The sequence below is a fragment of the Uloborus diversus genome, chromosome 2, assembly GCF_026930045.1.
Source record: "Uloborus diversus isolate 005 chromosome 2, Udiv.v.3.1, whole genome shotgun sequence".
NCBI lineage: Eukaryota > Metazoa > Arthropoda > Arachnida > Araneae > Uloboridae > Uloborus > Uloborus diversus.
In genome coordinates this window covers 173220212-173236240 of record NC_072732.1, presented here as the reverse complement: position 1 = coordinate 173236240, position 16029 = coordinate 173220212, and the positions used below count along the sequence as shown (strand labels likewise).

Here is a 16029-nt window from a genome sequence, read left to right as displayed (position 1 = left end):
ATCTTTATTTTTAAACATTATTTTAACAGAATTAGCAGGGGTGCCCTGTTGGAAGTTCACTGACCCCCTAAAAATATCCTCATTTTGCAACTTCCATTTGACAATTCAGCGAATTTTGTGACATTGATATGAAGCAAGGAATTCAATCAGTAAAATTCTATATGCATCTTGTGTACGTAGTTGCTTATAAAAGGTTAATTTTAATTTTTTTTTTTTTTGATAAATGTTTTGTTGTTGCAGATATGGGTTAAACAAGTGAACACTATATTTTAAAACAGACATGAATCAGGATCAGAGTGACAGCATTAGCAATGATGTACTCTGCCTAGATGACAACAAACTTGTCATCAAGGAAGAAAGTATGGAAAATCGACAGCTACCTCTAATAAATAAAAAGAAGCTAAAGCCTATTACTTCTATTCCGAGATCTCGATTCCAAAAGAGATTGCCAAATATTAGTTCAGCTGCAAAAAGGACGTTAAATCCTGTTGCTGTCACCACTTCAAACCATTGCAACGAAAATCAGTTAAAACAGTGAGTACGAGCTTGATAACATTTTTTATCTTGAATACTATCTTCTATTTCATGCATATTTAATACTGACTGTTATAATTATCATTTGCAAGTTCAGGTGCACCAAGCAAATTTTTCGGAACTGATGTGATATACCCCACCCTTGGCGACTTTTTCCTGTTGGCGCCAAGAAAACGATGTATGACGACATATGTCATACATCGTTCTTAGCAATGCTTTTTTAGCGCCAACAGGAAAAAATCAGATAAAAAAACATGATCAAAGCACTTCAGAACACAATATATATAAAAACAACATAAAAGCACAACAAAAAACATCACGAATATATGCTTCAAAAATGTACAGGGCCAGGGTTTTTTGTAAACATATTAAAATACAGTGAAATAAATTATTGTATTAATTACAAGTCGAAATTAATGCATTAATTTTTTTTTTCATCATTTCTCCGGGATACGAGTTCTCGGTCTCATAGTACTTTCGTAATGAGACCTCGGCTCGCCGGCCCTGCCTCGGTCTCATTACGAAAGTACTATGAGACCTCTGGCTTGCCAGGACCTCGGTCCGTTATCCCTCCAACTGTTAATACACATTACAGTCGGAGTATGGTCACAGTTATGTATATTTTCATGGAGACACCCAAGGGTGGCTCCTTCCGTTCAGTGTACAATAATGACACAGTTTTAAGTATGAAATATGCACCATTATTGTGCAGATTTATTAATAAAATTCAGCCTTTTTAAGAGTACAACTGAAAGAACTTTCAATTGTTAACATAAAATTCAGTACCTAAAGGAGACACGTTAATAGAATATCTAAATAATTCGTGGCATCGATAAGAATTAACTTTTAGAACAAAATAACCGTACTATTTCTGTAAAATTAATTTACATACAGTAAAAATAAAGTTAATAACTACAAGAACCCCTCAAGGATTTGTAAAAACAAGGAATTTTGGAAGTGAGAGGTTTTTTTTGAATTCTAAAATAAAGAACTTACCTTTTTATATGGTATAAATATTCACACTCAGTCTAAAACAATACATCATATGACAATGGCACGTTACAGATACACACCACGTTGGAGTTAACTTTTAATTAACCTTCAAGTTTGAAGAAACTGGCATTTTCTAATGTTTTTACTTCAAAACACAACTACTGAATTTAAACTAACACAAAATAAGCATTCCTGTAAGGAATATTGCACGAAACAACACCACGTATCTCTCCTGCGTGAAACCCAAACAACCCAAGTAAACAAGTTTGAACAGATCTGTAAGATTGCTTTCGGGTTGCTAAACGCAGGTTAGTTTGGCCAGGGATGCCATGCATAAAAAATTATCACCTCATTGGCGAGAAAAATATTTTAATTTTGTGCGAAAAAATCGAATGTCGCCAAATGGGGGGGTATATCACATCTGTACCAATTTTTCTTTAAAATGGGTTTTAAAAAGTTCATCACAGAAAAGCAAGTTAATAAGATTAATGTACGAAAATGTGCATTTTAAATACAGTCAATCCTCCATATATCGAACTTCCATGTATCGAAATTTTCTACGTATCGAAGTCCGAGCAAATTTCTATGTCCATTACATAGAAAAATTGTTTCTTTATATCGAAAAAATCTTTATATATTGAAATTTTTTTCGAGACGTTCGTAGATTTTTTCCCCCACTTCAGACTTTGTCTCGTAAAAAATGAATGTTAGGGGAGAAAATTATGTTCACTAAAGGCTGCTACAAAACTCACAAGGAATCTGGTTGAGTGGTGTGTAGATAGGTTGTTGTTCTGTTCTGGAGTTTGATTCCCTCGAGTTTATTTCAAATCTTAGTTTCGGTCAGCAATACAGTGTAAAATCAGTTTCAAGTTATCCCTACTGTGTTGATTATCATTCCTAGTCTTTTTAGCTTCAGCGAAAATCATTCAAGTTAAGTAGATTGATTTTTTACTTTTCTCTTGATTACATTGTCAAAACCAAAATCCCCTAATGTTGCAGATCAAGTTGAATTGCCGAAAAATGAAGATATATGAAGGTGCAAAAATGTCATTTCTGGTAAATTTAGTGTTTCTGTAAGCAGAGTTCCTGCTACTATGAGAAGTCGGAAAGCTGCAATAAAAGCAGTAAAACTTACAGAAAACTTACTCAAAAACACGAAACGGCATTACAGTTGGCAAAAATTAGCTTTAATTTTAATGTTTTAGGAGATTCTTATGATAAACTAAGATCGTTTCTATATATCGAATTTTTTACGGCAATTTGCTGCTTCGATATATGGAGGTCTGACTGTATTTATATATCCAGGGGTCTGTCCAGGATTTTTCACAGGGTCCATTTTTTGTGAAAAATCAAATAATTTTGTGAAAAATCAATTAATTTTGTGAAAAAATCAAATAACTTTGCAAAAAAAAAAAAACTTTTTTTTTTTGTAAAAACGAAATTTTATAATTTTGATGGTCCAAATACTGCATCATTGAAGCTTAAACTTGAGTGTTTTTCTCTTTTCTGTTGAGAAAATCATTATTGGTTGTTTTGCTAGCATTTGGGGGGAGGGGGGGACATCGCTCTCTGGGAGATGGGCACCCTTCAAGTATCAATATTTATATACAATTCTACATTGTGTAGAAAACACTAGAAATGTTGTATGTATAGTACTCAAAATAATTGAAACAAAAAAGTAAAATTCAGGCAAGGATTCAGCATTTAACTTTTTGGCCCAAGACACTCTTAAAAAGCACAGAATTTTGTTTAAAACTTTTAAATTCCGTGATTTTAATAAAAACTAACAAGATATTTTATTTGTTTACCTCTTAACAAAGCGAACTAAACATTAACAAGTCAAAAAATCCCATCCCTATGGCAGATTCAAAGAGATCACTATCCTCAAAGTGATGTCATCAAAAGTATGCAAACGGTTTGTAAACAAAATTTTTTTTGTTAAAAACTAATTTAGAATTGCACTTAAGAGGCCTATGATAAGCGAATCATTGATATATATTGACACATTGAAGCAATAATAACCATCGATTCAACATTTTACTTTTTGACTCATACTAGAAAATAAAATTTCGCTTTAAAAACTTAAAATAAGCGTCGAAACAAAAATAAAGATAATTTTCATTTTTTGTATCTTAATAAAGCGAAGTTAGCTTGAAAAAAGAATAAAATGTGATTCTCATATCGGATGTAAAAAGATTGCACTTTTCAAAATGTAGGCATTTAAAGAAAAAAAAAATGGTAAATAAAGGAGTTAATTTAAAGTTAATCATCCTTGTTAGCATTGGAAAAACAAACCCATATAATTTTTTACCAAAAATAATAGTCACTGATTGCATCGCAGATACGCAAGTATTGCATAACAGATGAGAATATTTTCTAATCAAGTGACTAAAGATTTAATGCCAGTCGCTAAGTGGCGAAGTTGGTAACCCTATCTGAAGCGATCACATTTTTTCCCCACCAGTACTCCGTTTGCAGTTCTAAGTTCATTTCCTGATATATATTATTATTGTTTATTAAATCATGAGAGAAAAGTGCTTAGGAGGCAAAGTGCTTATGAGCTGCCTTTTCAGAGCAGAGAAGATGGCAACAATGCTGCAAAATAGCTATGATAAAACAAACAAGCAAAATTATTCAAAACCAAACTGACTTTCAGCTGTTAATTTCTTTCAAAGAAACAAACAAGCAATATATTTATTTGGCAGTTAGTAGTTATTTATGGCTTGCAGAAGCGGCACAAGTGCAGATTTTTTTTTTTTTCTGCAAAATTAGCAGATTTTGTATAAGCTCATCCCTCTAATTTAACTTTAAAAAAGGTTTTAAAAATTATTGTTTTTATACATGGAAAAATATGCGTTATTTTGATTTCAGACTTGCTCTTTCAATAAACAATTTGTGAAAGATCCGTTTTTGTTTATCAGAATTTTGTGAAGGGTCCGTTTTGGTTGATCGGGATTTTGTGAAAGGTCCGTTTTAGTTGATCGGATTTTTGTGAAGGGTTCGTTAACGGACCCAAATTTCCTCTGGCCAGACCCCTGATATCATTATATTTGAAGCATTGCTTTCAAGGTGTTTTTTTTTTTTTTGTCTTGTATAAAATGTGCTAAATTTTACTATCATGTGGGAAAAGTATAAAAATTCATCATGTTGCAATTTTAATTTCAGTTAATAGTTCAAAGCTGCATGTATGTTTTCATGTACTAAAAGCATAATCTTTTTTCGCAATTTTAATGATCTTTTCAGTAGCTTGTGAAAACAGACATATTTAATCGTATAGCACATTTCTGTAATGGCAATAATGTTTGACTTATTTCACATACCAAGTTCCATGTAGATTTTGGTAGCCTATAGGTTAGATAGCTTGAACTTGTCATCTGGGGATGAGTTTCTGTTATTTGTTGCATTTATTCTCGATTAATATCAACAAAATTGTGCTTTTTGCTTTTTTTTATGCTTTATTACTTTATTTTTTAAAAGCAGAAGCTAATTTACAAGCAATCGAATAGAGTGGAACCTCAGAAATTATAGATAATTTGAACAGCTTGTGAAGGGAATGTCTTAAAGTTAAGATTTGAAAGGAAAAATCAATAACTACGATTGAAAAGCTAATGTATGTAGTTTTTTAATGACTGCTACTTTTAGCAAATGTTTGACTAAAACAAATGATTCAGCCCTGTACCTAGAAGGCATTCATTAATGAGGAAAGGGTCCCGATGGGGAAGGGGGGTTCGAAAAATCTCTACATACCCTTATTTTTTTTGGGGGGGGGGGGGTAAAACCCAGTTTTATGTAATATTTTCCAAGTCGATATTTTACATTAAAAATTGCGCGGTCTAGGGGTTTGACAGGGGATTATATTTCATTTGCCTCTGGAAGGTAAAAAATGTATTGGGATGAGTTGTTTTCTATTCGTTTTATAAAGAATGAATAGTGTAAAACATATTAAAAGAATCGCTCTATGTACGGCATGTTTTTTTTAAAAACTGGTATTGCATCATATACAAAAAAATGTCGAAAAAACATTCAGTCTAAATTCCAAATTTTTAATAAATATTTCTTTACACATAAAGGATTAGTTTGATAATAGTGAATTCATTTTCGATTCCAGTGGCATAAGATTCGTTATTTTATTATTTTGGAAAACGAAATGAAGTCTTACGTAAGAATGGGGGGGGGGGGGGGCTTGAAAATCTTACGTACCCTTACATGAGGGGGGGGGGGGGGCAAAAGTTGCCAAAATCATCCTTATGTAATTAATGAATGACCCCTACATTATTATGTAGAATTGAATTCGGTAATCTTTAATAATGTAAAGAATTGAATCAGCTTAATGATGCAATTTGTCCTTATAACCTAGATGACCATAGGCGGCTTTAGGACTGAGTTCCTGGGGGGGCAGGATTTTTTTTTATTTTTTTGAGCAACATTTTTATAACTCCCCCCCCCCCCCACTCCCATGTTTTTGTCTATGCTTTACTTTTTTGTGTTGTTTTTATTAATGTGTGTTTTCATGTTGTCCTTTTTTAAATGGCCTTAAGAGAGGGGGCTGATATCAAGAGAGTGACACAGGGCTCCCTTTTAAGTGGGGAATAGAATATCTCTAATTTTAGGGGTCCCGGGGGTTTCTCCCCCAGAACAAATTTTGTAAAATGGATATAAAATTCTGCATTTTGAAGCCTTATAAAGGTTAATGGGACAGACAAAGAAAGTGATAACTAGATTATACAGTTGTACAGTATTGTTCAAACTTTGTAAGAAACAGCCATTTTAAGTTTGAAAGAAAAAATAAACTATAGATTTCTCATTAGAACAACCTTTTTTTAATTATAAGAAATGCAGAAAATGAAAAGGAATAGAGGTAGTGTATGATTTTTTTTTCGGGCTAAACAGATTAACAATATGCAGTAGAAGTAAGATAAAAGCAATCAGTGCTAAAGAATTTCCAAAATACTGCATTAGGGATTGAATATATAGCAAGATAGGAAACATGTGAGTCACAAAAATTTATTTCGAATAATATGTTACAAACGCAAGAACCATGATTTTTACATTTTTAATGCAGGATGTGGCAAGGACTGAATTTGACAAATTTTGGCATTCCTCTTCCTCTACCATTTGTTAGAAATTTTAAAATTTAAGATTTGTAGTCACATGTTTCCAAACATTCAAAGTGTTCAAGCACTTGAAAATAAAATTAGTTTTTTCAACCAATTTTCATTTTTTAAGGAATCATGCAATTTGTTTTTGGGAGTTAGGGACCCATTTCAAAGCATGGGCCCTAAGCAATAGCTTGTTTATCTTATAGGCAAATTCAGCCCTGTTTGTAATTCACTCTTACCTGCAGATTTTTGCTTGATTTTCTTGTAATTTTTACAAAAATTCCTCAGTTTTCACAATTAAAGGATTTTTACGATTTTACCAATCTTTGTTAGGGTTTTTTTAGATTTTTATAAAATTTTACACAAATTTTCCAAAACTTTTGATGACTCAATTATTTAGATTTCAATAATGACAAGGACTGACTCACTTAGACTTAGATGATTATGACTTACCTTACTTTTTAAACAGTATTTATAAAGTAAGTAAAATAGTACTTTCCCACTAAGTAAAAAGATTCAATTAATCAGAAAACTCAGATAACTGAAATTTATTCAGTTTGTGTTAAAATTAAATTTCTCTCTCTCAAAAAAAAAAAAGGCGGGGGGGAACTATTGTTTAAAATCTCTCAAAAAGCCAATTAATCTACTAAGAACATAAATATTATGCACAAATCCGCTTTAAATGTGGACACAAATCATAACGAGTAGATCGTTCTGTTAGCGCGAATGGGGGGGGGTCCTCCCCCATTTGCTTTAGGTTCTAATTTGTTAAAATAATCGTCAACTATTATTGAGTGTTGCAGCTTTAATGTATAGCTTGTTTAGCCTATATTTTCATACACTTGCCCAAATGGTTTTCAGTACAAAATAGTGAATTTAGACACATTTTCAGCACCCCAGTGACAGCTGCACTATTCGTATTTAATGTTAGTTTTTTTTTTTTTTTTTTTTGTCCTTTTCTTTTCTCCCATCAGAAAAAGGACATTCGCTATTCTCTTCATTTTCACTAAACTATTCAAAAAAGAAAAAGTCATGATTTTTTTGTTTTAAGATTTTGAAAGATGTGTTGTTACTATATAAAGTCCTCTCAAAACTGGGGGGCATTGCCCTTATCCCCCCCCCCTATAAATCCACCCATGCTCTTCTAAACTATTCAAAAAAAATAATAATAATAATAATGATTTTTTTTATTTTTGGAAAATGTGTTATTACTACATAAAATTCTCCCAAAACTGGGGGGGGGCATTGCCCCCCTCTGCCCCCTCATAAATCCGCCCATGTAGATGACGTATTAATCGCTCATTCTTTATTTGGGGGGGGGAGGAGAATTACTTTATTATTAACTTAAAAGGAAGACTTTCTGGTCTCTATTGAGCTAATAACAAGAGTTTAAGTAGGCCACCCATTGAGTGCAAACAACGCTCAGCAGCCCCAATTAATTTGGTTTCTGAAATGCCACTGTATATGCAAAATTTGAGAATCTGGCATTTCCTGCTCATTTTGTTCAACTGGTCTTCCACTGTAATTACAGAGTCTTTAACTAAGCAACAGACAATTTAATTTAATATTAGAATGTTCCAGTGTTTATTTCTAAAGTGTTTGTTTAATATGGTTAGACTAAAATCTTGAAAATATGTAGCTTTTTGAGTGTTACTTTTTCAAGAATTGTTCAGGGAAAATGTTCGCGAATTTTGCTTCACATATTATTTGACTTCAAGGGTACCCTGATAAGAGATGAATGAAACCTCCCAAAATATTTCCTTTTGGCAAATTTGTGTGACAATTCAGCAAATTTGAAGATGGCATAAATTTTTTTTTTTTTTTTTTTTTGAAGTAATGTTAAATAATGACTTCTCATTAGATGCAGATCATTCGGCTACTTAAAAATCCCTCTCCACTATCAAAAAAATAGTTTGGGGCACCCCTAGTTGATCTGCTAACTCTGAACCTTTTAAAAAATAAATAAATAAATAAATTTCTTAATATGTATGCAAGTATATGCTGTAAGTTAGATTTACTGCAGTTTGTTGCATTAATAGGTGAATAATTGCGTGTTTTATTTTCAAGGTCTTGTAAAAATGGAATTGAATATGATCTGGAACCAGAGTAAGTCTTATAAATATTTTACTCATTATCTGTATTTATTAAAGAAGGCAGGTTCTTCTATCTTTTGATCAATATGTATCAGTCTTTTTATCCTCTACCTGAAAAACTTTAAAAAGAACTATCCAATAGCAATTAAAAAAAAAGCATTTGGGATATCTTCTAAAGCAGCGATCGTCAACCGGTGTTCTAGTACACGTCCACAGAAAAATTTGACTGGTCTTCTGAGATTTTTGCTCATGAACATAAAAAAAAAAATTTCTTTACTCAAACACATAAAGCACCATACTAATAAAACTAATTAATATCCTTTGCATCTTGTAAATATTTGAACTATTTTGAAAGTTGGGAGCTTTTTTAACATATGCTACCAGCTAGCTTAAATCTGCTTGTTTTATTAATTTTTTTATAGTTCATTATTTAAACTTAAGTTTAGTTATTAAATTACTAACTTTACATTTTTGAAGAGAACACACTAAATTTGAAACAATCAAGCTCTAAAATTTTTCAATTATTCGTGTGAAATATTTTGTATTTCTCTATTTGAAACCTTAATCAGCTTTTTTTTTTTTTTTTAAATGTTTTTTGCTGGGTTGAGTGGATGTTTTTTGCAAATGCCTGCAATTGAAATGCAATTAAGTTTTTTTATTATATTTTTTTAGTTCTAACTTTTTCCTGCTCCTGTTTTAGCCCCCATTTGGTGCTCTTATTTGTTTCTATTAGTGTTCTTAATAATTCTGTCTTGAAACTGGCTTGAGGTGTTTATGTTTTTTTTTAAATAAAATTTTATTGTAAAAACATCTTTGAGTGTGTGTGTTTAGATATATTATTTATGTTTTCTTTCCTTTTCTTACATAGAAAAAATGTTGGACAAAAATTACCATCAACAAAAGATGTTCCTGAAATGTTGGAAAGTAAACAAAGCTATGATGCTCAAAAAATTGATGAAACTGAGCCGTTACAAAACCCAAATGTGGAAAATTCTCTTAAAGAGCTTAATATCACAAGACCTGCAATAAGAAAAAATGCAGCATCCAAAATTATACATCGGACTCCTTTTTTGAAAAAGCCACAACCAAATATAAGAAATATTAGCAAAAACAGTAGTGTTCCACAAAAAGAAAAAGTTGACATTCCAGCAGTTGAAAATTCTCAAAGGTCAGTTAAATACCCTTTTTACCCCCTTCTTTCCAGATGTACCCAACAGGATACTTTAAAAAAGAAATGTCTCTTGTTAAAAACGCATTTAAAACTAGTAAACTCCATTGAAAATACTGAATTTTATTATTGTTATGTGAATGGAAACAAAGGTTACATTTTTTAAAAGGTTATTCCCTAACAAAAATAGATGATAATTTGCTGAAATCTGGTCCTTTGTGTGGTGTAAATCATCAAGTTATTTGCTTCTTCTATTTTTAAGTTATAACATTGTGAAGACTCTCCTCTTCTCTATTTGGCAGCGCTAGTGTCGCGCCTTCAATATGTACAGAAACTTCCATGCTCTGCTTTGGGAATGCTAAGCAGCGCCATGATTAATACTGTAAATATGTTTTTATTTCAGTAAAGTAAGTTAAGTATTTCTATGATATTTGTGCTATTAAGTAACTTTGCCTCTTCTATTCTATGACAGTCACCACAGTTAGTTGGGGACAATGGAAGAAATGACCGAAAAAAGGTAAAGGTTTTACAATCGGGCGAAATCAAAAACAACCTATGCTTCTCGTGCACTCAGTGGTTCTGAACAATATTGCAGCCAGTTAGACCGGCAGTAGTTGGCTATTATTTTCGGTGTAACACAGTTCTTTAACTGTGTATTTGGCATACTTTTTAAGCTGGTTACCGACAATGAAGAATTTTTCACACGCTTTAGGCTATTCCTCGAATGACTTCAGCAAGATTGCTTCGATCTGCTTCCTACTTATCAAGTTTTGACTACTCTGTACAATTCAAAAAGGGAACTGAAAATCAAAATGTTGATTGCTTGTCCAGGGCACCAGTTCAAAAGCCTGAAATGTCAGTTGATGATTTCACAGGCGAAGAAGCAAATCAAGTATACACCAAAAATATATTCCAGATTTCAAGTCAAGAAATAATATCGCTGACCATCCAGTCTAAAACAGGACAAGATACAAAATTGAATAAAATATTAAAGAAACTAAACAGCACTTGCAAAGATTCAGAATTTACATTGCTTGATGGCATTCTTTTCTGAGGCACAGAGTCGTAATTCCAAAAGGTTTACATTCCAAAATAATAGATAAATTTTGCAAAACTCATTTGGGAATAACTAAAATGAAGCAACTTGCAAGAAAATATGTTTATTGGCCAGAAATTGACTCAGACACAAAAAAATTAGTCAAATTGTGCAAAGGGTGCGCACTAACAAAGTCAAATCCACCTAAGGTGGCTATCCATCCATGGGAACTTCCAGCAAATAATTGGGACAGAATTCACTTCGACTATGATGGCCCGTTTGAAAATTACTACTTCTTGGTGTGTGCGACGCCAAGTCTAAATGGGCAGAAGTTGAAGTTATCATAGATGCCCCAACAAGTTCTAAAACTAGACTTCTAATTGATAAAATTTTTTCTTCTCATGGATATCTATTTGTTATTGTATCCGATAATGCTAGAATTTTTCAAAGCGACTAATTTCACACCTACAGTTCCAATTATGGAACTTCCCAGAAGTTTATAGCTCCAGGACAACCTGCAACAAATGGTCTTGCAGAAAGAAATGTGTAAACCTTAAAGAGGAAATTAAAAGCTTCATTCCTTGATCAAACTTTAATATCATTGAAGGTTCAAAACATATTGTTTTGCTATAGAGCAACCCCTCTAGCTTGCGGCAAATCACCAGCTGAATTATATCTAAACAGAGAATTTCGTATTCGTTTGAACTCTTATTTTCCTACATCATCCAACAACATCACAAATTTCCAGTGGTCCTGTGAGATCTTTTAAAGTGGTGGAGAGAGTCCATGTTCGAGTCTCTTCATAAATAACCAAACCGTCTGGTAGTTTGGAAAAATAATAAAAAAGTTTGGTTCATGCCATTATTTGATTAGACTAGACAACAACTGAAGAGACATATTAACCAACTGCATTCGACCAGTGGGCCAATGCACCTTGAGGGGGACCCTTCTCAAGAGTTATTCTAATGTTTCCAGTGATTTAAGACAACGTACTGTGGTTTTTGATGTTCCACGGATTCCAGAGGAATCTCCTGTGACATCCAGAATGCTCCTGCAGCAACCTAGTATACCAGGCAGCTAATTTTGCCATTGCTCTGCCATTCTCAAAGGAATCCATCTCAAAATCAGGAATCCGTCTCAATGGACTTCCATCACAGCTAAGGGACTATCAGTTGTCTTAAGGGGGTTTCATAATTAAATGGGGGAGACTGTAAGGACTCTCCTCTTTTCTATTCGGCGGCGCTAGTGTTGCGCCTTCTCTATGTACAGTAACTTCTATGTTGTGCTTCCAGAATGCAGAGCAGCATAATGGTTAATACTGTAAATACGAGTGTATTCTAATAAAGTAAATTAAGTTTTTCTATGATATTTGTGCTATTAAGTAACTTTGCCTGTTCAATTCTATGACGGTCACCACAAACATTAAAGTGTTATACAGAACTCTCCATAACTCTAAGTCCCAAGGGACTGTCTAATGGGAAGTTCCTGCAGCCTTCTCAAAAGTTTGGGACCACAATATGAACTTCAAGATGAAGGAATATTCTGATTATAAGGCTTCTAGTTATCAAGAGTTGACCAGTTTGTAAAGCAAGTCTCAAACTTAAAGTTGATTTGAACAGACTCTTTCAATGTGCAATGCTGACAAAGAACAAGTGAAATGGTATTTTAATTGAAGGCCCTAATTTTTTATAATGTAGAATCAATTTATTTGACCTAAAATTTCAGCATAGCTTACCATAGCTAGAAAATATGCTTATCATATGTAGTTGCCTAGTTTTCAATGCTCTGTTATGGTCAGAAGTCTAATTTTTGTAATAGTATTTTTGTGGTACTAAAGAGTTCATAATTGAGCATACAGGGTTTGTACGCTCCGGGAAAACCTGGAATTGTCAGGGAAAATGACATATTCAAAAATGTCAGAGAATTTTCCAAATGCGCCCAAAAAAAATTTTTTTCTCAGGGAATTTTGTTCTATGGGATCTAATCTTCATTTTTATCGATGTTTCTTTCAAAAAATTGTAAAAATTTTGAGGCTAGATGGCACTGGCAAAAAAAAGTAGCAACTTAAAAAACTTCCGCAGCCGCTATTTTTGATCTCAATTGTTCCCAAGAAAAAAATTCCTTGGGTGAACAGGAATTATGCACAAACTCAACTGGGAAGAAGACAGTTTACTGCTTCGGAAGCACAATCTGGAGAGGGTCTATTGGGAAAAATCGTTTTATTAACGGAAAGTCATTTTAGCTATGTGTGAAACGTAGTCGCCATTTTTGGTCATTCAGAAGATGGAAGTAGACACAAACCTAAAATACCTAAGTTTCCAAAAGCAAATCAGAATTGGATGTTTTCTTTAATTGCAAACTAATAAAAATAACACAAAATGGTCTGCAAATTGTTTTTTATTATTATTATTATTATTATTTTAAATAATTTTCTTGAGAAATGGAACATTTTGTTCTTAAAAATTAATTTAATCCTTGGACGCAAATGTGATGATAACTTTTCTACTGAATTGTATTTTCATGAAGATTCATTATTTTTTAATTGTCTTCATGCGACAAATTCAAAGAATTATTTCTTATATTTGGGTGTAGCCGCCATACTTGGTCATTCCCAAGATGTAAGTACACAAGACTTATTAAGTGCCTAAGTTCCCAAAAACGGCATTGGATGTTAATTGCAATGCAAACTATTGAAAACAACACAAAATGTGCCTTTTTTTCCCGTATAATTCGCAATTATTTTCAGGAAAAATGCAAAATTTAATCTTCAGAACATTTTTTTGTTCTAATTGATTTAGATGCTAAATACTGTTTTGTTTAAATTGTAATTTTTTAAGGATTATTAATAATTTATAACTACTTTTATGCTACAAATTCAAAAATCTGTTTATTATCTTAAACTTTTCACTTAGTCGCCATATTTGGTCATTTGCATGAGGAAAGTAGACGTAAACTTCCAAAAACAGAATTGGGTGTTTATATCAATGTAAACTATTGAAAATAACATAAAATGTGCAAAAAGTTATGAGTTTTTGAAAATTAACTAATACTTTCTGGAAAAGAAAAATTGAAATTTTAATGTAAGCATCCTTTAATATGCGAAAGGAAAAAAAAAGATTATTGGCTTTGGCCTATGATCAGCGGATATATGGTATGCCGATCGATGCAACAAGTTAATCATATTTATACTGAAATTTAGCTTTATATTTTGCTCAATATTTTTTGTGTTATATTCTAATAACAAAATAAAAAGAAGTATTGTAAACCAAAAGCGGATGCTAAAATATTGCTGCACGACTTCAGCAAAGCGCTGTAATATTACGCATGACACGTCAGGGCCGTAACCAGACTTTTGTTTTGGAGGGGGTTTTACCAAACACATTTTTTGAAACAGTTATATGGTCTATCAAATTTGGTCTCACCTGTATTCTATTGGTTTTTGTTACAATAGATTAACTAAATTGAGGGAGGGGATGTTCTTACAAAATGCCATATTGTTACGTAATAAAAGAATTTCTCAATAACTACCATAAACACACAATGAGTTTGTACAATTTTTCAGTCATACTAATTTCATTTCACAAATAAAATTGAAATGATAATAATAACAACAATATTATTTTTGTCACCAAAATATAAATAAATAAATAAAATAAATAAATAATGGAAAGCATTTCTTTGGATGAAAAATTTCGGAGGGTGTTTTAACCTTATAAACCTCCCCCTTGCATACGGCCTTGTGACACGTGACATCAAAGAAATGCGAAAAAAAGTTAAGAGTACTCTGTTTCAGCATGTAGTAAACAAATTTAAGCGATTTTGAGCACAATGTTTAAAAAAACTTAAAATTTTGAGAGAAAAAAAAAAGAAAAAAAAATTCTAAGGTTTTTTTTTTAATCTGTGGGGAGAAATGGTTATTCAGTATTGCCACTTTAAACAATTTTAATTATTTTGAAAACATTGCTATTTAAACTTAAATTTTGAATGAAGCGAGTAACCTGAAATTTTCTAAAAAACATCCTGGAAAAGTCAGGGAATTTTTTTTAACTACAAGTGTATAAACCCTGAGTTCAACTGTATTTTACCAAAAATATATTAAAAAAAATAAATAAAAATGAGAAATATATTTTTAAAATGCTCACACATACTTTTTATTGTTATTATTTTCATACAAAAATAAATATATATTTTGTGTTTTTTTCAAGCTTAACAAATGAATGTCAAAAGGAAGATAATCTGGAGCCAAAGTAAGTGTAAGATAGTTTGTACATATCTATGTGAAATAGCATAACTGTCAACTCCCCTGATTCATTCAAGAGACTCCCAAATTTTGACTCCTTCTCCCAAGCTTCCTAATGTAGTAAAAAACTTGTGTGTTTTCATCAAAACAACAGAATTTTCCAAAGATGGGATTTTTCAGTGATTAAAATTTCCAGAAATATCTCTGCAATAAAATGATCTCGTTGACAAAAGCAAAACCTTTTTATACACAAGTATAGAAATTGTATATGTCTGATCATTTTTGAAGTATGTTTAATTTATTTTCCTTCTCTCTAAAGCTTTTTTTCCCCCAAAAAATCATACAGTAAGACTTTATCAATTTTTCATTGACCTTAAGTTTTTACTTGCTGCAAAGAATATTTATTATCATTTTTGCAGAAAAGAACCTTATGTCTGTTTTAGGAGAAAAAAAAACCAAAAATTGTAGATTTTTTTTTTTAACTTTAAAAAGTAAAAATATTAATTTTAGTTTCTGAATTTCGGGTCCTATCAAGCTCAATTTAAGAAAACCCAGTATTTCATATTTGCTCAGGGCTCAAGGAAATTGAGTTGCAACTGAATAACGGAAGTAATGCATAAGTGAAAGTTACTGTGCTTAATTATTATTATTTTTTAACTTCTGCATTGCATAATGATTATTGCTCTCTTTCCAGAAGATTAATCTCAAAACTGAATGATACCATTTGAAGGTACCGTTACCTCTTGCAGAGGTAATGCGAGTTAGACACAAAGATCGGGCAAATTAACCAGTTAGATTTTTCTTTTGTTGTTTCCGAAAGTCATAGATCTATACATTTAAGTCGCAGTTGATCACTGCCCTTAAAT

At 32.0% G+C, this 16029-nt stretch overlaps 1 protein-coding gene across 1 annotated transcript in view; it reads left to right on the top strand.

The window, feature by feature from the left end:
- Positions 1-403: 403 nt before the first annotated feature.
- The window catches only part of LOC129216155 (transcription factor TFIIIB component B'' homolog), a gene marked incomplete in the record, with an annotated part of 47337 nt that continues 31711 nt past the window's right edge, over positions 404-16029 (top strand). Inside the window, 3 exon segments of the mRNA XM_054850315.1 lie at positions 404-534; positions 8694-8732; positions 9588-9887. Coding sequence (XP_054706290.1) covers positions 9634-9887 — 254 coding nt within the window.